This window comes from Arvicanthis niloticus, chromosome 1 (assembly GCF_011762505.2).
Source record: "Arvicanthis niloticus isolate mArvNil1 chromosome 1, mArvNil1.pat.X, whole genome shotgun sequence".
Lineage (NCBI taxonomy): Eukaryota > Metazoa > Chordata > Mammalia > Rodentia > Muridae > Arvicanthis > Arvicanthis niloticus.
The window spans coordinates 139,360,432-139,381,152 of record NC_047658.1 but is presented as its reverse complement, the minus strand read 5'-3'; the positions used below and the strand labels follow the sequence as shown (position 1 = coordinate 139,381,152).

The 20,721-nt window shown below is 39.5% G+C and overlaps 1 protein-coding gene across 4 annotated transcripts in view; it reads left to right on the top strand.

The window, feature by feature from the left end:
- Positions 1–20,721, top strand: part of Asah2 (N-acylsphingosine amidohydrolase 2) — a 101,580-nt gene that overhangs the window by 20,738 nt on the left and 60,121 nt on the right. For 2 of the 4 annotated variants that reach the window (XM_076919070.1, XM_076919065.1), the window contains exons 3-6: positions 10,588–10,703; positions 11,394–11,514; positions 14,156–14,287; positions 17,696–17,856. In XM_076919070.1, coding sequence (XP_076775185.1) covers positions 14,161–14,287; positions 17,696–17,856 — 288 coding nt within the window. In that variant the 5' untranslated portion in view covers positions 10,588–10,703; positions 11,394–11,514; positions 14,156–14,160. Of the gene's footprint in view, positions 1–10,584; positions 10,704–11,393; positions 11,515–14,155; positions 14,288–17,695; positions 17,857–20,721 lie in introns of all 4 variants that reach the window. The other 2 variants (XM_076919079.1, XM_076919075.1) reach the window with 2 other exon arrangements.

Sequence of the window (20,721 nt, the reverse complement as noted above, 5' to 3'; positions counted from 1 at the left end):
GGGTTTCAATTTAGACATCATCTCTTTGGCAAAGCCCTTTCTGGTACTCTTTCTAGGCTTACCTCGTATATCCCAGAGGTACTTACTGATAGTTCAGGATTAGAGTTAACCTGCACAGCATCGCTGTTTCACACTAGAGTTAATTCTTTTCATTTATTATTATTATTTTAAAAAGAGAATCCAGTGGTTATTGTAAACAGTGTTGAGGATGAAACGTCGCCTAGCACATGCTAGACATAGACTTTGCCCAGTCTGTGAGAGGTGTGAAGGTGGGACCCTTGTTTTGTTTGTTTCTGAGACAGGGTTTCTCTGTGTAGCCCTGGTTGTCCTGGACCTCACCTTATAGACCAGGCTGGCTTTAAACTAAGAGATCCACCTGCCTCTGCCTTCCAAGTGCTGGCATTAAAGAAGTGTGCCACCATCTTCCAGCTATCAGGACCCTGTTTAATTGGATATTCCATAGACACTCACAAAATGTTGTTGAAGGAAGGCAGGAATGCAGAAGTGGGCGCTTGTAGACTGTGTGTTCACTTTTCTTCCGTTGAGCTGACTTGAGGAGTGATGCACTTCCTTTGTTTATTTTTCTCTCCCAACTCTACTACACTAAGATATTGGACATGGACTTCACTGTTATTTATATTTCCTTAACAGTACCAGGTCTGAGATTCCTTATGCGTTGATGAGTGCTGACCGTACCCTTTGCACAGGGCAACACTTTCTAGCTCTAACAGTCAGCCATTCCCCTGGTACCCTCAATGCCATTGTCATTTAGTGTTGTTGTCTTGCAAACAGAATCTACAGTCTCCATCACTCACTTCAGCTTCAAAGACTGTAACTCAGAAGAACGGCTGATAAACATGGCTGCTTGTCTACTTCCGCCTTCAGTAAGTGAGTTTATATAGTCAGCTCTGGCCTCCTCAAGCATCACTAATGCTCCCCACACCATCCTCTAGAAACTGGTTGTTTTTGTTCTTCATTGGAAGGATTTCTAGGACAATTCATCTGACTAAATTGAAATAAGATTTTTAAAAATCAAGTTAAGTTAGTTTTGTGATGGCAGGAACTGGGCCGGGCTGACAGCATCCTTACCCATGAGTGCTGGCAGGCTAGTCAGGGACGTTATGCCAGTTTTCTGTTATTTTCTCCTTTAATGGTGTTCTCAACACTCTTTATAAAACTGCTGCTGTCTCCCTTATAAATAATCGAAATAATTTTTTAGCATCATGAGATCAGGTTGTATGGTTTGGAATTTTGGGGGTTTCACAATTCCCTCTATTTATAAAGCTTATATCTCAATGGCTGAGTCTTTCATGAAGCCTACTCTCTACCACTGCAAATCCTGGGTCTCTAAAGAGAAACTCAGCCTGGCTGGTTGGCACTTAGTAGGAATGTCAACCTGCCCATTGTTCACTCCGACTTCTGCTCTGACCTAGTAAAGCTGATCCTGAGCCAGTAGTTAGATATTTGAATTGATCATCCATTCACCTGATACATAGGAATGGAAAAATATTCTTGTACCCATTTGCAAAATCAATGGCTTGGCAACTTGGTAACAGTTACTGGCAAATTAGACTTATCAAATCTCATATGTAAATACCAGCATAATTATCCAATTCCAAGGAATTTTTATTACTGTGGTGCATCTAAGGTTTAGCTCATCCTGGCGTGACAGATAGCTAAACCTGTTCTTTGATCATAGAAGTGAATTAAGCACGTAGAACTTTGATTCATCAGCTCTGACTCAATTTACTTCCCTAAACCCCATACACTTAACCCCTGACTAAAGAACTCAACCATGATATAATCTGAGATGAGTCCACTCTTAAGGATTCTGAGAAGAGAAACAGGAACTGATCTTATCAGCACTAGGTTGGTTGTGTATGCACTATGATGCATTAGGTGGTGGCCTTATCTTATGTATAAGTAGGGTCCATTCCACCAGTGTCCTTGAGAAATGCCTGAATTCATCTATGAAAAGTTTACTTTTGTATCACAAAAGTAGAATGTGATAATTACAGGAAAATTTTTAATATGATGAATTGAAAGAAAGAAAGAAAGAAAGAAGAAAGAAAGAAAGAAGAAAGACAGAGAAAAAAGAGCTCTTTTATTTTCCTATTCTTAACTATGTTTTAAAGCTGAGGTTTCATAAGATTTGACATTGCATTAGATTTTGTTAGCCTTTGAAATGAAGGAATAACCATTAGATTCAAGGTGTGGTGAACGGGATTATGTTTACCAATGTGTAATTGAGCTAAACCAAGGACTTGTCATCATCAACTGGCAGTATCTTCGCATTTGGATAGACAAGAGCGTTTACTCTCTTGTCTATCCAAAGGGGCAGATGCATGACCCTCTTGTCTATCGTGTAGGGGCAGATGCATGCCCCTACACCTTGGTGCTTAATATTAAATGTTTATTTCTTACTGTGAAAGTGTATACCTAGTCTGGCCAGTCTTTGAGGTTTGTTTCTTCTGCCTGAGACCTGCCTGGCATCTGATATGCATGGCAGTTAAGTTTACCGTGGCGTGGCGTAGAAAGAGGGAGCAGGTGGAGCTCACATCTCCCCTTTAGAAGTGATTCATGATGCTGACACCCACAGCCCATTGGCTTGCAATTACCAGAGGGGAAATCGCAACTTTGCTATATGCTCATGCAGAAGTGGGGAACCAGATATAAATGAGTTCAGCAAGTTTTCACAGTGACCACCGGCAAGCAGGCACATAACTTCTGTTTGCCTCTTGGCTAAGTTGAGATGTCCTTAGATTTAGCTTCTTAGCGCCCCAGAGTCTAAATGTTTGATTTCTTCTTTTACATTTTAAATTTTATTTATTTTTATTTCTTATGTCCATTGGTGGTTTTCCTGCATGTATGTCTGTGTGAGGGTGTCGGATCCCCTGGAACTGGAGTTACAGACAGTTGTGAGCTGCCATATGGGTGCTGAGAATTTTATTTTTGGTCCTCTAGAAGAGCATTCAGTGCTCTTAACCACTGAGATAGCTCTCCAGCCCCTCCCCCAACCCTGATTTCTTCTTATAGTAGCTTTGTGGGTTAGGTTACATTGTGTGCATTAGCTCATTGTTACTTTGGGATTCTCATATCTATTAATAGCAAAAGGTGCATGTTCATGTTCTGTAGTGAAATTGAGAGCTCACAGGGGGACCAAAGACAGATAATCTTGTCCTCAGAATCTGGTTTGGCTATATGACCTTTAGTGTTTATTTTCTCTGTGATACTTTGTTATTGTTTGTTTGTCTGCTTGTTTGGTTGGTTTTTAAATGAGGATAGGAATAATACTATTCTCATAGAGTTGTTGGAACCACTAAATGAGGCCATTTGTATAACGTTTTTGAAACACTGCCCAGCATGTATTCACTAAGTTTCTTTTATAGTAATTTCTTTTTAAAGGTGACTCTTCTTGTATTAGTTTTGTAAGAGTCTACATAAAGGTCTTAATGGGCTGTTATTGTTTTAATTATTGTCTGTCTCACTCCGGTTAGATAACTCAGCCCAACCCATGCAAATCTATAATGTGCTAACCCACAAAACAGAGTTCTGTACTGTGGTGGAGACTTGGGAGTGAAGCTCCGGGCCTCAGATTTGTGCTTCATGAGCCTTAGCTTGGACCTTCCCTGGCTCCAACACCAGACACCTGAGGTGGATCCTGAGTTTGGCTTCCTCAGGCTCCTGAATCTTGTCTGGTTTTCCTCCTCTGAATTTCACTCAGAGACTGACTGATTTATGGTCCCTAAACTTTTAGGGAATCCAAGTTAGGTAAGAGATTCAATCTAAACTCTCAGTCCCTCCAGATTCAAGGTCCACCTCACTTTTTTGGCTGGCAAAGGAGCTTTGCCAGGCCGGCTCTGAAACCTAGGTAACTGAGAAAAGTAGCCGGGTATGGTGTTGGCTACTGGGGCCAAAAGCTGGTGACTTTTGGCAATTTAACTCTCTCTTGCTATTCTGGGGCCAGAGCTGATAGCTGATGACAGACAGCAGGGGATAAAAGGGAGAAGCTTAGTTACTTGGGCTCTTTTGCCTTTGGCTCAGGGGCCTCTAGGCAAGAGGCTCAGATTTCATTAACTCTTCATGAGCCAGAGAGAAGAGAGAGATTGAGACACACACACACACACACACACACACACACACACACACACACACACACACACGACGGATACTGGGTGAAACAGAAAAGGGCTGCACCAACCTTTAGTTTTTGCTTTTAGCTTTTTATAGCTTTTTAGACAAAAAGTTCTCTATGTAAGAAAAGAATCTCATAGACAAAATATTATACAAAAGAGGAGTTACAGAAGGCTGTCGATAGTAAGTTCAAAGCAGTGTTTCATTCTGTAAGCTCATTATAAGTTCAGAAAACCAGTTTCACATGGCCTTGCTTTATCATCGTGCCTATTTGTGATTTCTTCCTTGGACCTGACCTAGAATTAATGTTTTTCCTTCATCACAAATCTGTCCCAAGCCTATATCTCTTCCAGTGCAATTATGAAAGCTCATTGTATTCCTTAATTCCTTATTATGTGGCCTTTACTTACTATTCTATGAGAAAGGGGCTCATTCTATTCTTGATTCTAATTTTATTACATCTTTCAGGCAAAAACAACTAAACCCATCTACATAAGCTTTCTTCCTAAAATGATTTTACTAAAATCAGGAATTCTATAAAGTTATTAACTCATATAAGTAGCATTAATTTATGAAAGTTTATCTTCGTGCTGATCTTCAGGGAATTTGTCCAATGTGGTGGGCTTTTACCCAGGAAGTAATCACACCAGGCACTGAGGGTCTCTCAGTGTCCACTCCCACTAAGCCAAATAAATGAGGAGGATAGCAATGACAGACATGAGAAAGCACATCAGTAGCAAGAAGTAATCCTGGGGCAACATCTCTGGGGTCATGCCTCACCAGAGTGTACCCATCCCAGCCGAGTACGATGGGCCATCTCTCGGGGGCTCATTTGCCCACTGTAGCTCTTTTTGCATGGTATCCTCCAGAGCTTAGTGTCAGACAAGTGTCAGATAGACTCTACTTTCAAGGGATGTAGTAATTTAGATGTTATTTTGCCCTTATCACTACCCAAATCCATGTTAGGTCAGCAGTGATAAGTCCTTCTGAGGCAAGTCTTTTCTAGGAGGCACATATAAGCAACAATATTTTCTTCTATGGTTCAAGGATCTTACAGGATCTTGGATTGTAAAGGAGCAGTCACAGCAAAAGAGGATATAAGAAATGGTATGTGGTTCCCAAATAGGAATTGTGATGACTAACTGTGATTGTCACCGTGATTGGATGAAGAACTTCCTAGAGCATTAGGAGGATACCTTTTGGCATGTCTGCAAGAAACTTTCTAAAGATCAACTCAGGAGGGAAGACCCACCCTGAGCAGGCAGCATCATGGCATGGAATGGAGTCCAGACTGAACAAAGGAGAAAGAGGAATTGACCAATGAGTGCTGGCATCCACCCCTCTCTCTGCTGTGATTTCAATTGTTTTTCCCACCATGACTTCTTCAATAAGATACTGTACCCACAGACCTGGAGTCAAATCAAATCCCTCAAGCTGCTATTTGTTGGGTGGTCACAGTATCGTGAAATTACCAAATATGGACACTGTGAGGTTCCCATTTCCTTTTGCTTCTTGGTGAATCTGATGGGCACTCTATGCATGGATGGGGATGGGTGTGCTCTAAGCAGGGATGTGAGTGGTTCTCACCAGGTGATCTCATCCTCAGACCTTCTTCTGCTCAGCACGTGGAAGACAGCACACCTTTCATCAACCTCCATTCAACTTCTCCTTTATTTGTTGTGTTTCTTGGAAAAAGTGTTTTTGTTTTGTTTGTTTGTTTGTTTGTTTGAGACAGGGTTTCTCTGTGTAGCTTTGGCTGTCCTGGAACTTACTCTGTAGACCAGGCTGGCCTCGAACTCAGAAATCCTCCTGTCTTTGCCTCCCAAGTGCTGGGATTAAAGGTGTGCACCACCATTGCCCAGCAGAAAAAATGTTGCTTAAGTCTGGTTTGTTTGTTTGGTTTTTTTTTTTTTTGACTCTCTCTATCTCTAGCTTTATTAAAAGATAATTTGGTGCTTTTCCCATAAGCCCACAGTCTAAGCAGGAGATGCCAAGTTTCTAAGATTTATGTGGTGGCCAAGAGTTATATGGAAAGATACTGTTACCCTGTCTCTGAAATGATGACAAATGTAGCTGTTGCCCGTTTTCTTCCAATCTGCCTTTATAATCTTGTATGGCAAACATACCACATTTATCACTGACAAAATGAAATAAATACTTATCTGTTGTTTTGGAAAAGGATAAATCACCAGACAATAATTTCCAAACACTCTGAAAAAGGTTATACAGATCCCCAGTGCTAATCACAAGTGCAGAGATGGTGAGGCTTTGCAATTCCAATTTTATCTCTTCTCACCGGGCAGCTTATCAAACCTCGAGAGGGAGATCTTTGGAACTTGGCAGAAGACACGGGCTAAGAAAAAACCATGCTACAGGGGTTTGAATGTACAAATTCTATCCCTCTTAGACATTTATATAATGTAACAACTGACATCTGGTTACAAAATTAGCAAAGAGCTTTTTAAAAAAATGTATTAGCTCCATGAGGTTTTAACAAGATATGTTCTTGTTAGCTTGTTTTCTAAAAAGGAAAAAACAAATCTCAGAGTGATGAGAGAAACCAATGGTAACCATGACCTCAGTGGCCCCACTTGTTTTCCCTTTGCCTCCAGGGCAGGGCTTAATTCAGTTGGGGGGAAAAACTCTCCAATAACACTGGTAAGGTTTTTGTTGTTGTTGTTGTTTTGTTTTTCATTCTTTGGGCAAAGTTAGATGCTGCTTAACACCTACTGGTATCTTTTGAGGTGTACATGGGCTTGGTGAATTTTCTAGGGTGATGTGTTCTTCCATGTTCTATGCCTTCTGTTCCCTGGTACTGTGGTGGTCACTAGACCTTTGCTCAGAGAACCTTTACAGTTTTCCATTTCATGGTAGAATGTCCCTAGCTGTGACCCCAAACTCACTGTAAGAGGAGTATAGCGTATGGCCTTAAAGGAGACATCCAAATTCCCGATTGCAGCAGAAGAGATTTCTCTTCCAGATCAAGGCTAAACTGAGACAAGAGAAGAGGTGAATCTACGCTTACCTTTCAATGTTTTGAGGTTCAAATCAATTCCCTCCATTCCAGTGTTGTATCTTCAAGTTGGCAATGCACCACAGTGTCAGTCCATCTGCTCTGTATATTTAAAACGAATCTCTTTTATGAAAATTCATTGCGTCAAACTGCTTATGACTTTACATTTTAAAGATCATTCTCAAGTATTGGGGTAAGGTGGCTCAGTTGGTAAAATGCCTGCTACATAAGCATCTACATAAGGACCTAAGTGGAGTCCCAATGCCTACTTAAAAATTGAGGCATGGTGCTATATACTTGTAATCCCACTGTTAGGGGTACTGAGACAGTTCCCTGGGAAGGCCTGATGCTTGTTTTTATGAGGCTGATCTTAGACAGGATCTTAGTCTACTGTAGCAGAGACACCTTCGGGGAGCCTAGAAAGTAAGGAATGTCTCAGGGCTGAGATAACTTTTGGAATCACAGCATAGGCTAAAGACAGAGGTGAGGCTGAGCTACAGAACCCAGCGTAACCTTCACAGTTTAGGGCCAGAGCTGTGGAATGAGGGAGCAGCCAGGTCGCTGCCAGCCAATCTGTGTTGGTGTGAGACAAAGCAATGCGATGTGTGCCTCAGGCTCTGTGGCTCTCCTGTAGCTCCATCCTGATTCATCTGCCAACTTTGTTCTTTGTTTCAAAGAACAAAGCTGTGTCTCGTCTCTCTGTCCCGTGCAGATAACCACCCACCCACCCATCCACCCATCCACCCAAATGATGCTGTTTTTGTTTGGCTTCTTCTATTATCTTTGAAAAAAAAAAAAAAAAAGATTCTGTTTCAGAATGTATTTCAGCCACAGACAACAACAACAGCAGCAACAAATTCTTTAAAAATATAACCACAATATTATTAGCACAGTAACATTTTAACAAGAATTTTTTGAAATAGCCTATCAAATGTCTAGATAATATTCAGTTTTTTCCAGTTGTCTCAGAACTTTAGGTGAGAATGCAAATCCACTTTCTCTCAGTCAGGTTCCAAATGATACTGTCCTGGGGCTTACAGCATTCAATGTCACTTGGACTCTTAGGGTTCTCTTAGTCTGCTCTCTCTCTCCTTTCCTCTTCCTTTCCCCCTTGCTATGGTCTATCTAGGCTTTCTTGCTCTTCTCTCTCCCCGCCCCTTGCATTCCTTCTGCTCCTACTCTTCCTCCATTCTCTCTTCTCTTCTATATTCATACAAACCAGCTCACTGCCTTTCAGTTTCTGGCAGCCTGGGAGTTTCTTGCTGACTCAGCTTACTGGTCCCGGCACACGGTCACCTGTCTTTTTGAGGTTTGTGTAAAACAGGCAGTCAGTTTTAGAGGATTGTCTGAATTAAGTTTAACTTAATTGGGAATATCCTTGCTGAATCTCTTTGTTGAGACTTTTTTATGCTCTCCTCGTTCCTTAGACTTCAAGAAATTTTTTCATCAATTATTTGACTTTTCCAGGGTCGATTTGTACAGAAAACAAAAACAAAAAACAAACAAACAAACAAAAACCCAGAGTAGATCTTAATTTCTGAGTTCAGTCCCCTTTCAATTTTTGCTATCAGATCTTATGAGAATTGGTTCCTTAGGGTCTTTTCAAAAATGGGGGTTTTATAGGACTGATAAGTTTCTGTATCTATAGCACAGCTATGTTTTACGATCATTTATTATGTATGGCTGGTCAGAGGGCTCCAAAGAGAATAAAGAATAGAAATAGAATAGAATAAAGAAGCAGAAACGCTACCCTGACTTGATTAGTACAATTATTATGTTAATCATGAGATGAAAATGCTAACCACCTTTATGAGATTATAAGTTCAGACTTATTTCTTTCAACCATTTATTGTATAGTTATTTTAAAAACTATCTAATTATCAATCTTTGATTAAAAGGAACTTTTTTAGTTCTTTTGATACACTTCTAATAATCTTGATGACTTTCTTGAATTCTTATATAATAAAATATTAGAGATTTGGTTCATGTAATTCCTGTTCCTGATCTCAGAGAACAACTGTCTCTCCAAGAATATTTGGTTTCCTAAGCAAGAAGTGACATACAGAACAATATAGATGCCACCTGAGACATGTGTTTTCTTAAAGTAATTCAATTTTTAATTATTGTAAGGTTAAAGAATAAAAATCTATGACTGTTACTACAGAGTACGTGAACTTAGCACCATGCCTTTTAAGGCCCAGAAGTGATAGACACAAGAAATATATTAAGAAAATTTGGAACTTAGATGGTTCAGTTATTAAAACAACTTGCAGCTCTTGTAAAAGTTCATTTCCCAGCAAACTGGTCAGGCCACTGTAATTCCAGTTCCAGGGGACATGGCATCCTCTTCTGGTCTCTACTAGCGCCTGCGCACATGTGTTACACACACACACACACACACACACACTCCCATAAAAATGAATCTTTTTTTCTTAAAGAAAGAAGTTTGTGATGCTAATGATTACCAGCTAATGGTTGAAGAGCTAGAATTTTAGGAGAAACATTTTCCTAGTGTGAGTACATCATTCTATCCTTGCTTTGTGCTGGGTCATTTCTCTTTCTATTTAGGGTATGAACACTAACAATTCTTAGCAGTCTGCCTTCTAAGGCTTCTTTGGCCTCCAGGTTTATCCTGCCCTGATGACTGTTAAGAGAACTCCTTATCAAGGGGCCCCACACACCCTTAACAATACTACCCCTGCTGGGTTAGCTACATGCCATCTTTTCAGTCTCAAAGACCAAGGAAAGAACACAGCACCCCCAGGAAACAGGAAAGCACACATTTTAGTGGTAGTGCTCTGTCAAGGTGTTCTGTAGCCCCTACTCCCATATCTGCAGAGCTGCCCCTCCTGAGAATTCACATTCACATCTCCCCTTCTTCTCTACCTGCTGCCTTGTAATAGCTAGATCAATAGATCTAGCTTCAACCAAAACACGGGTTTCTCTCTCTCTCTCTCTCTCTCTCTCTCTCTCTCTCTCTCTCTTTCTCTCTCTCTCTCTCTCTCTCTCTCACACACACACACACACAAATCACATTCTTATTTAATTTGGACTGTTTACATTTTACTAAAATCACGGCTTTATTCTGAAATAGGAATATGTATTACTCAGTGCTTCCTGTAGCGCACACCCATGTCCAGCAACAATCATTATCCAGATCACAGGATGAATAAATATAGCAGATGAATATTTTTTAATAATCTGGATTGCAGGTCTGCCACTGAACTTGTTATACTGGAAAAGTTGCATTAAGATTGAAATGACCTTCAGTCTAACAGGCCTTCTGCACTGTCTACCTCCAATAGCAGGCAGGCTCAGGAGAGTGCATGTAAGCTTTCTTTAATCAATGTACTTTAGTCATAACCTCCTACTGTGGCTGCACGTATGCTAATGAGGACTTTAATGCTCCTGGACTTGACTATGAAATCTCTCCTCAGTAGATTTGGAAACACATTGAGAAATTAGCCTGGGCAACCTGCAAGGCACAAGGCACAAGATTCTGCATGGTCATTTGCTCTCGTGGGAGGTGAACACTTGCTTTGATTCACAGAGTCAGGTAAGAGTAACTTTTTATTCTATTTTTTAATGAAAAGAGATGGAAAAGGAGCCATAGCTCATCTTGTCATCTAGACCTGGATACAATCTAGGAGTTTCACCTCTTTCATAGTTTTGGAAGCCTGTTTGTGTCAAATTGTTTATTTGTTTTCATCGTTGTCACCATAAAAAATGGATCCTTGTGTAAGCTTGCTGGAGTCTGACTGATTTCGTGAGCTATTATGAAATCTAGAGTCATTTAAGTTACAGTAAAAGATGCAGTGCCTCATGGTATGTCTGCATTCTGAGGATGAACAAGACATCTGCCCTCATGTTTTATTCGAAGTCATATTCATTAATGCTAGGAATAAACAGTGCTAATCAAAAGTCTGATTCCTGAAAAGGACTGTAAGGTCAGATAAAGCAGTTTAAAAAGAATGGTAATGTATTAGAAGCAATCCCAGCAGATAGAGTGGGGAAGCATATGAAGTAGACCAGTCAAGTCCAAGTAAGAGGTTAGAACAAGTGAGTTATTGGTTTGTATAGAGGGTTGGTACTGTAAAACCAAGACACATACATACAACACACACACATACACAAACATACATACAAAACACACACACACACACACACACACACACACACATTATCTGTGCTTCATAGACAAGCTGTGATTACATTTATATATACAGTCTTCGTTCTGATGATCTAGGGTTGAGATGCCCAGTTGTTCCTCATCTTGGCTCAGAAGAAGCACCTAGGAATAAAGCTTTAAGAGGGTATTAAGTACAATGGGCTTAAGGTCCACTACAGGAAACAGCAGCTAGTGACAGGTAAGTGTCCTTCCGTATCAGAGGTTCAGAGGCATGTTTTAAATGTGATTTCTCATTCTTGAGACTGGTGAAAGGAATTGGGACCAGGACATAGACCTCATTAGTCTTGCCCTAGATCTGAGGTTGCCCTACCATTGTGTTGAGGGGTGATGGTAGTCACCATAAGGAAGGGGAAAACATCTCAGTAAGAAGAAAATGTGTGCCCATCTTTTGTCCCTTCCCAGGTCTCTCCAACTCAGAAGTTTCTGCCACTGTTGATCTTTTCACCTCTAGTCCAAAGATTGCAAAATCCAATGCTTACAGAAACCAGGAAGTGATTTAGATGGATTAGGCCCATAGGCAGGGATTAGAAGCTAGAGCGTTCCTGGCACACCCAAAAGAGAGCCGTTGCTGCCATATTTTGAACACTTCATTTGAGTAAATGTCAACTTTCAGATTTTATAAGTGTAAATTCTACCCTAGCAGAGAATCTGATGATGATACTGTTAATTTTGTCGTTAAATCAAAACAAACCCTTGTCTGGGCCTACAGAATGTATCTAATATCTCTAGCTCCTTTGAAACTTGTAGGTGAACAGCATCTTAGCCTGAAAGGACTTACTTTGAGGCCAAGTCCTGGGATTTCAATTCTGTATGCCTTCGTGAGTTTTCTAAAGTGCAGGCTAAGAAAATAGACCGGGTACAACTCAGCTGTGAGGAGTTCTTGTTCTTGGTATAGTTAGTTTCTAGGACCTGCATGGTGGCTCACAGCCATTTTTGATTCCCATTCTGACGAATTTGACATCTGATCTCCTTAAGAACCAGGCATACATGTGTTACACATACAAACATGAGAGCAAAACACTCACACACGTAAAATAAATGAATCAAGAAAAATTTTAATGAAAAATTGCTCTGAAGAATCTCACCTGGGTTTTTAATAACCCTCTAACATTGAACTTGGGAGAGGTGTCCAGTTTTGCTGTTTTAAAATGTAATGATAAAGACTGTCATTTGAGCACTTAATTACATCTCAGGCAACCAAAGAAGTAATACAGATAGCATAGCATAGCATTTTATGAAATTCTATAACATTGATATTAAAATGATCACCGCATACCTAAGGTTGAATACCTAAAAATTTCCTATGAGTTCCCTGTAAGGAGAAAGTAAGAGATTTCAACTCTATAGTTAGACTTCAGAATTTACTTTTAAAACACCAGGTTATAATTCTTCTTGTTATAGTGTAGAACATTGGTTCTTAACTTTTAATACAGGTTCTAATTAATTTAATACAGGTTCTAATTCTTTAATATACTTCCTCATGTTGTAGTGACCCCCAACCATAAAATTATTTTTATTGGTACTTTATAAGTATAATTTGATACAGTTATGAATTGTAATATAAATATCTGTGTTTTCTGATAGTCTTAGGCCACCCATGTAAAAGGGTCAATCGTTTTACCCCCAAAAGGGTTGCCTCCCACAAGTTGAGAACCACCATTGTATTGGATTTTTTTTTTTTTTAAATCCTGAAGTCACATTGAGTGGTGATAAATTCTTCTAAAACATTTTAAAGAAAATGATAAAGTACTACTTTGTGGAACAAAGGAGTTGTAAACTATGTGACATTTTTCTGATCACTGAAAGAAAGATTTTTCACTAATTGCTGGCTTGAGCTACCAGTGTCCTCTTCTGTACCAGGCAGTTAGTGAAGGTGCCAACAGAGTTTGAATGTAATGCAGTGGGTTTCACTTCCATTTGGACAAGAAAAAATTAAAACATTATCATAATCATCATCATCATTTTATTATTTTAAATAAATTTAGCTGGGCATGGTGGTACACTTCTCTAATCCTAGCACTTAGGAGGCAGAGACAAGTAGATCTGTGTAAGTTTAAGGTCAGCCTGGTCTACATAAAGAGACCCTGTTTTCATAAATAAATAATTGTTTTAAATTATTTTACTTTATGAGTGTTTTGCATGCATGTATGCCTGCGCACCACTTACATGTCTAGTACCCACAGGAACCAGAAGAAAGTGTCAGATCCCCTGGGACTGGAGTTACAGATGGTAGCGAGCCTCCACTTGGGTGCTGATGATCTTGGGTCTTCTGGAAGAACAGTCAATACCCTTTATCATCAAGCCAGCTTTCTAGCCCCTGGACAAGATAATTCTACTTAGTTCATAAGCAAAGAATATAACTCTGAGCCAGCTAGCCCTCTGCAAAGTACAAGCAGTGTGTTATGTATCAGTCACCCTATGAAAGCATTCTCAGCCCAGACCTGTGTATAGACCCATAAATAGTATCATTGCCATAAACAGAAGCAGTATGATATAGTTAAGGAATGCCAATGAATTTTACTTCAGGTGCCAGTGTCAAATCATAGGAGTGGTTGCCAAGAGGACCATTGTACTGAGAAAGATTTGGAAACCATATCTAGGCTTTTCAGAAAGAGTACTTTTATTTAATGGTCATATTTTCTAAGGACTTGGGACATGGAGACAGAGGTAAGTATGTTTTGTGCTTGCCATCCTTGGCATAGTCTACTGAAATGGACAAGCCGTGATTGCTTAGTTAGTCTTGGACAGTTTGAAGTGCATGCCTGTTAATCTGTAATTTCTTTTCCTCCCGTGTTTCTCCTACCATCTTTGTGTCTTAGGAGAAATGGCAAAGCGAACCTTCTCTACCTTGGAGGTGTTCCTCATTTTCCTTCTGGTAATAATGACAGTCATTACGGTGGCCCTTCTCACCCTCCTGTTCGTCACCAGTGGGACCATTGAAAACAACAAAGGCAAGTGTCTCAGGCTCTTCTGAATGTCACTCTGGGACTGTAGGATGTTTCTAGATTGTTGGGCGGCACCAAGATTAGCAATGGCGCCTTTCTGCAGCTGCCTGTGGGCGGCCTGAGATGGCTGTCTTCCACTGCACTATTTGTGTTTTCTGCAATGATAGCAGCTTTTATCACAGCCACCTTTGCCCACAATAACTAGATAACACAGTTATACAAATCCTTTTAGTTTTTCTGTTGATGCACTCATAGTTCAAGGTTCTTTGAGTCTAGAAAGTACACCTTTCAATACTAAGCCTTCAATCTTTACCTGCCTGTTAATTGGCTTATTCTTCTACTGGGAGCAAAGTAGAAACCAAATCAAACCAGCCAAACAAACCACCCTAAAACAGTAATGCCAGGTTCTCAGACCCAGTCCCTCCAAGGGCCTGTCAATTTCTGTAAACAAGGTACACCTTATCATGATAGCATATCTAATCTTAACTCACCCAAAGTTTCTGAGAGGAGATAGAAATTGTGGCATTTAGATATTGCTTTCCCTGTTGCAATACTGGAGGCAAGTTTAGTTCTGAATGTGGCCTAGAGTGCATTTCTATCTACTGTTATCATTGGGCCATGGATGGAGCCTTTGTTTTAGAGCATGACTGTTAACTGAACAGAGAAGATAGGTGAGGGTTGGATGTTTAGATCAAATTAAAGAGGGAGGTAAGAGGAGAGAAGGGAGAGAGAGAGAGAGAGAGAGAGAGAGAGAGAGAGAGAGAGAGAGAGCGCCTCAGGTAAAGTAACAAAGGAGATGGAACTTTCCCCATTTGTAGCCTCTTAATTTTTGCAGTGTGTTCCTTGCCATGTCTTGATACTCTGAATTCTCTGTAAATAAAAAGGAGTAAGGGTTGTCTGTTGCAGTGGTGATCAAAGCAGACTCTTGGACCACTAGAAGTAAAATTATCCTTAGGACTTAGTGTTGCTCATTCAGCATGCCTCCTAATATTAGAGAATAAGATGGAGACTTGGGAGATTATCAGAAGCCACAGTATATTCTCATAGCAGTACTATTGCATTTCTTGGGGGGGGGGAGATGTGCTGGGGGTTGTGTAATTTAATAAGAATTCTATGTTAGTTTTTCATCTAACTTTCACAAAATATTCATAACGTTCTAGTGTTGATACATTTTCACACATTGTAATCCCAGGATTGTAAAGAGCTTGCTCTTTCTATGAGGCTTGGTCTTAGTCTGTATCACATTTGGCACATGTACTGTGATGTTGGCAGCAATGTAGAAAAAGCAAAAGTATGTTTCTCTCCCTGTAATATCTGATGCTGTGCAAGAGATGTCTGTGGGTTCAACTCCCCACTGAGATGCAGCTGCAGGAATACCCTGTTCTGATTTGAGGTTGTCTGGGTAGCAGATTCATCACATGTTCTTTGTGAAGTCTTAGTTAAATTACTTCTTCAAGTTCAGGTTTCAGGGTTCTTATTTATAAACATGAGGAGGTTATATTAGAAGAACTGTGAGGGTCCAAGCCTGGGCCCTAGAAACACTATCAAGCTATGTTCGGCTACTCATCCTTAAAGAGACAAAGTCATAGTGAAAAACAAAAAGATTTATGTTCAATACAGCCTCAGTGGGCAGAGGAACAAAGAGGGTCAGTGATCCCCCCCACCCCCACTCCAAGTCCACCTGACGTGAGGTTTAGTTTTAAATAGAGAGCAAGTGGTATGCATAACTGCTTGGTCACAAAATGGGATCCTTACCTGGTCTCAGTTCTAGTCTGTCTCTGCGAAGTGCTTTGACTAGTGTTAGAACTACATGAAATCTCCTCTAGGAGATAAACTCTCAGCCCAGCCCTGGTTGGCATCATGTTCCCATCCATTTCCTGTTTAGAACATGGAATTTTGGGGGAAAATTCCAATGACTTAGGGCCCATTGTTTTAATAGCTAATAGCCATGGGGTGGGGCACTTAAAGATATCTTCATTATTAAGCACCTCTTAATAATATCTTCGTTGCTGCCAGGCTGGTTACAGTTGGAGTTGTTGATCTCTAAAATTTCAGTTCCAAAGTTCTGGAATCTCAGAAGAGATCAGACAATCCCTTTCTCTAAGTACTTCTGACTGCCAAGGCCTGTGGAACTGTCCTCTGATGCGTTGACTATACCTGGCTACTGTCTAATGGTAGCAAAACAGGCAAGCAAATGTATATGCAAAATGTCCAGCTATAAGGAAAGTCAAAGCTATATAGTAGCACTGCTCCAACCCTTTACAGTGTATCCACAAAGTTACCACTCAAAACTATACTAAGAAACACATTAACCTCTTCTTACTATAGATGAGGAAGTCAGAGAGATTTAGATTACATGATCTGTTTGGGTAATGAGTGATAGAAGTAGATTCCAAGCCAAGAAGTTTGTGTCTGGCACTTGCCTTTTAATTTCTATGTAATTTTCATCCCCCGAAATCCATATATGTTTGTATGTTATAAGTACATACATGTATAGATACACATAGTTGGTATGAAATATATGTATATAAAAGCACACACATATATTAGAATAATCAAATTGTGGTAGAATTATGTCACCAAGTGTACAATGATTCAAGCTGCGTTAATGAAAGGCCTTAGTGTACTGAGGAGCAGAGGGGAATTCACAACTGAATGGCATCTTCCATGAGGAACTAGGCTCCCTGTAGGGGTAATAGAGATGGACCAGCTCTGAAAGAAGTGGTGGACAGTGTCTTGTGGAGAGAGCAGTGGGAAGTCTGGAGACAATGGAAGAAGTCCAAGTTAGTGGCTGGACTTAGGAGCTGAGTGCTAGTATTTTGTACATGGTTTGCTTGACTAGGATAGAAAAGTAGGGGAGGTGATGTGGATGAGGTGCCAATGAAATTCTGGTGAGAAGTCGAAGGTGAAAAACACTTTTGCAAAGACCTCACTTATTATTTTAAAACGTCACTAGTTCAAAAGCAAAGCTGTGCTTCGATTTATGATTTCAAATAGGCTCCCATTTCTCACTTTCCAGTTTATATACAATCCAGTGCATAACACTGGGAGTGGTGGACTGTACCTACAGCCCCAGCATATAGAAGACAGAGGCAGGGAGATCTTCCAGTTCCAAGGCTGCTTGAGTTACATAATTTAAGACCCTGTCTTAAGAAATAACAGGGGACAAACCAGGAAGAAGATGAAGACTGGACTGTAAAAAGGAATTAAAGAATAAAAAAGAAAAGAAAAGAAAAGAAAAGAAAAGAAAAGAAAAGAAAAGAAAGAAATGAACCAATCCAAACCAAGCAAAAGTAAAAAATGAGAGACAATATGAAAAGTTTTCCTTAGGGACTTGAAACTATGTCTTCTACCTGATTTCAGGAAGTAAGTGGGATGAAGTGTTGCATTTCAAATATCCTGTTCTGATTTTAGATTCAGGAAATCACTGGTTTCCAACCACTCAGGGCTCCACGACCATCCAGACCTCTCCAATTACACAAGCTCCAGACTTTCCTTCATTTCAGAACTTCACTGGCTACTACATTGGTGTTGGGCGAGCTGATTGCACAGGACAAGTGTCAGATATCAACTTGGTAGGTAGATGGCTTGGCTCCTTAAAGAAGACATAAAACAAGTACTTGTTTTATTTGTTATCTTTTATTCCTGATTATTATATAACCATTGTTTCTTTCTTGCTTTTCTTTTTCTTTTTTCTTTTTTGGTCGACATTGTTGCTGCCCAGTACTAAGAATATTATCCTATAAGGACAACTAATTTTTAAAATTTAATTACAAACAATTTTGTGGGTGGACCCATATATACTGACCTTCTTTATTTTATAGTTCTGTGATAAAAGGCCAGAAAAATCTCTGAAGATTTGGTACTGTAAATATCCTACTTGTACAATGTAGACAAGTATAGATTTTTCCTTGTTTGTTTTTATTTTATTTTTTTCTTTTCTTCAAAGCAATTTTATTGGATATTATATTTATTTACATTTCAGATGCCAACTCTTTTCCCCATCCCCCCCAGAAACCCCCTATTCCATCTCACTTTCTCCTTTTTACTTTTATATCATTTTAATTACATTCAAGTATTAAGGTTAGTTCTAGGTTGAAGGACTAACAATACAACAGATGCAAATAGTCAAGGAACAAGCAAGACAATAAACACAAATAGTCAAAGAACAAGCAAGACAATAAACAAAGTTCCGTGATCACTCCCATGATCATTATTTCTAAGGGCTTATCAGGATGACCAAAATATCTGAGCCGACTTCCCTGTCCTAGCCCAACGTCATTTTTATGCCTGAAGCCTACTTCTTTGTTCTAGCCTAATATTTAGATTTCTGCCTAAAATTACTTGTTTGTTCTAGCCTAAGATTTAGATTCCTGCCTGAAATTATTTCTTTGTTCTAGCCTAATGTCAGATTCCTGTCTGAAGCCTATTTCCTTGTCCTTGGCCACTATCATATTCCTGCCAAGCAGCCCATTTCCTTGTCCTTGGTCAATGTCAGATTCCTGCCTAGCAGTTCCAAAAGCTTTCCGCCTCTCCCCCTTTTTTATTTCATAAACAAGACTGAGCCTGTCTTAGGTCATTCTGACAAGAATGCCTTCCTTACCTGTTGTGGAATATGCATTATCCAAACCAATGCATTTCTGTCTTAGGTTGGTAAGGCTCTGTGCAGAATCTTACCCATCCTTGGCTTGCCAGCCTGTTAAATTAATATCTGTCTCGGAGTCATTTTCCAGTTGCAAGTCATGTACTTAGGCTACCAACCTGCTGATGTTGTTAAAGACAAGCTTTAACATGATGGGCATGAACAAAAGCATTCCCAGGAAAAAAAGGACTAGCATGATTAAACTATATATGCCATTCTTGAAGCTTGGCCAAAATAGAAATACTGTCCTCAGGCCATGGGTAATTTTATCAGCAGCATTTGCTGCATCAACGGTCAGCAGAGCAGCATTCTTTAAATTCATAATCTCACTATGCAAAGTCAAAATATCCAGAGAGGTGTTAGAATTATGCCAAATATCCTGCAAGTGTCTTTAAACTTTTTCCTAATTATAATGACTATCATTGTATATTTTAGAAGTAACACTATTTCAATTGTTTTAGGCATGACACTCAAGATGGCTCCTTACTCTTAAACTCTGAACCTCCTTCCAATAATTTGAATAGGATAAAGAGCATCAATCCATTGTTCCAAATGCCTATCTAAATCCTCTTGTATACTCAACACATTAGTAACATTTTTTTTTTTTTTTTTTTTGCTAAATGATTAACAAGAGTAGCTGTCTTAACTTCTTGTGTCAAAGCAATTGTAGAAGCAGTGGTGCTAGCAGTTAATGTAATTGAAGCTGTTATACCAGCAATAATCAAGTCCACTACCCTCTTGCTTCTGCTTTAAGCCTGATTCATTTCTTCCAGTACTTGCAAGCTTTTTTTTTTTTTTTTTTTTTTTTTTTTTTCAAAATACCATGGTTCTGTAATACTCAGGACACTAAAACAAAAGCTGGATGATAGACTTCCATAACAGACATGCCAGGTTTCAACACACTAATTCGATTAGAAAGTGTACAATCAATGAAACTTATGTTAAATAATGTAGAAGAAACAAAAGTAATTTTAACTTGACAATGAAAAGAGCCTTAACACATGTACTGATACTTGTTTGAAATCCAGATCCTGTCCCAACTTTATCTCTTGCTAATATAATGTCATAGAGAACTGTAGCTAACTTCCAAATATGTCTCTGAAAATGTCCAGAACCAGCCTTCCAAATGAAGACTGTTGTTTCCAATATTGGATTGATTTATAGACTAGTCCATGATTGAGTCTGAAAAACTGGTCACATTTAAGAAAAATACAAGAGTCATTATAACTTCTCTTTTTGATTCTCTGTTCTACAAGGTATAAAAACTTGAGGCAAGGCAGCTTGTCCCATCTGGGATATAGGCAATCAAAGATGGGTCTGGAACATATATCCAATACAGCTTCCCAGTCACCATTGTCAGGGCACTCAGCAAGTTCACAAGTCAGCATTATTCTTTGTCTTGGCATCAGCATGTCTCACTCATCACTCTGGCAGCGGTCATGCTCCTTCAGCATCCTGCAGAAAAAAAAAAAAAACATAAACATACCCTCTTCCCAACATTAGATATTTGGTTGGGATCATGCCATATGCCAGTAAGTAGATCCTTCCCTTTTACCTAGGCATAAGTATGCATTGTTGTCGGGTGCCATAGACAGCAGAAAGTTCCTTGCATCCAAATTTAAAAATATTAAAATAAAAAGAACATGACTTAAATAAATTTGTGGTGTATGGAGATATACCTTCCCCTTTATATTTTATGAAAATATTGTTTTAAAGTTCCATGGACCCCTTTTACAGACCCTTGTTTTTGAGGATTATAAGCAATCCCAGTAATATGAGTACAATTAAATTGTTGACA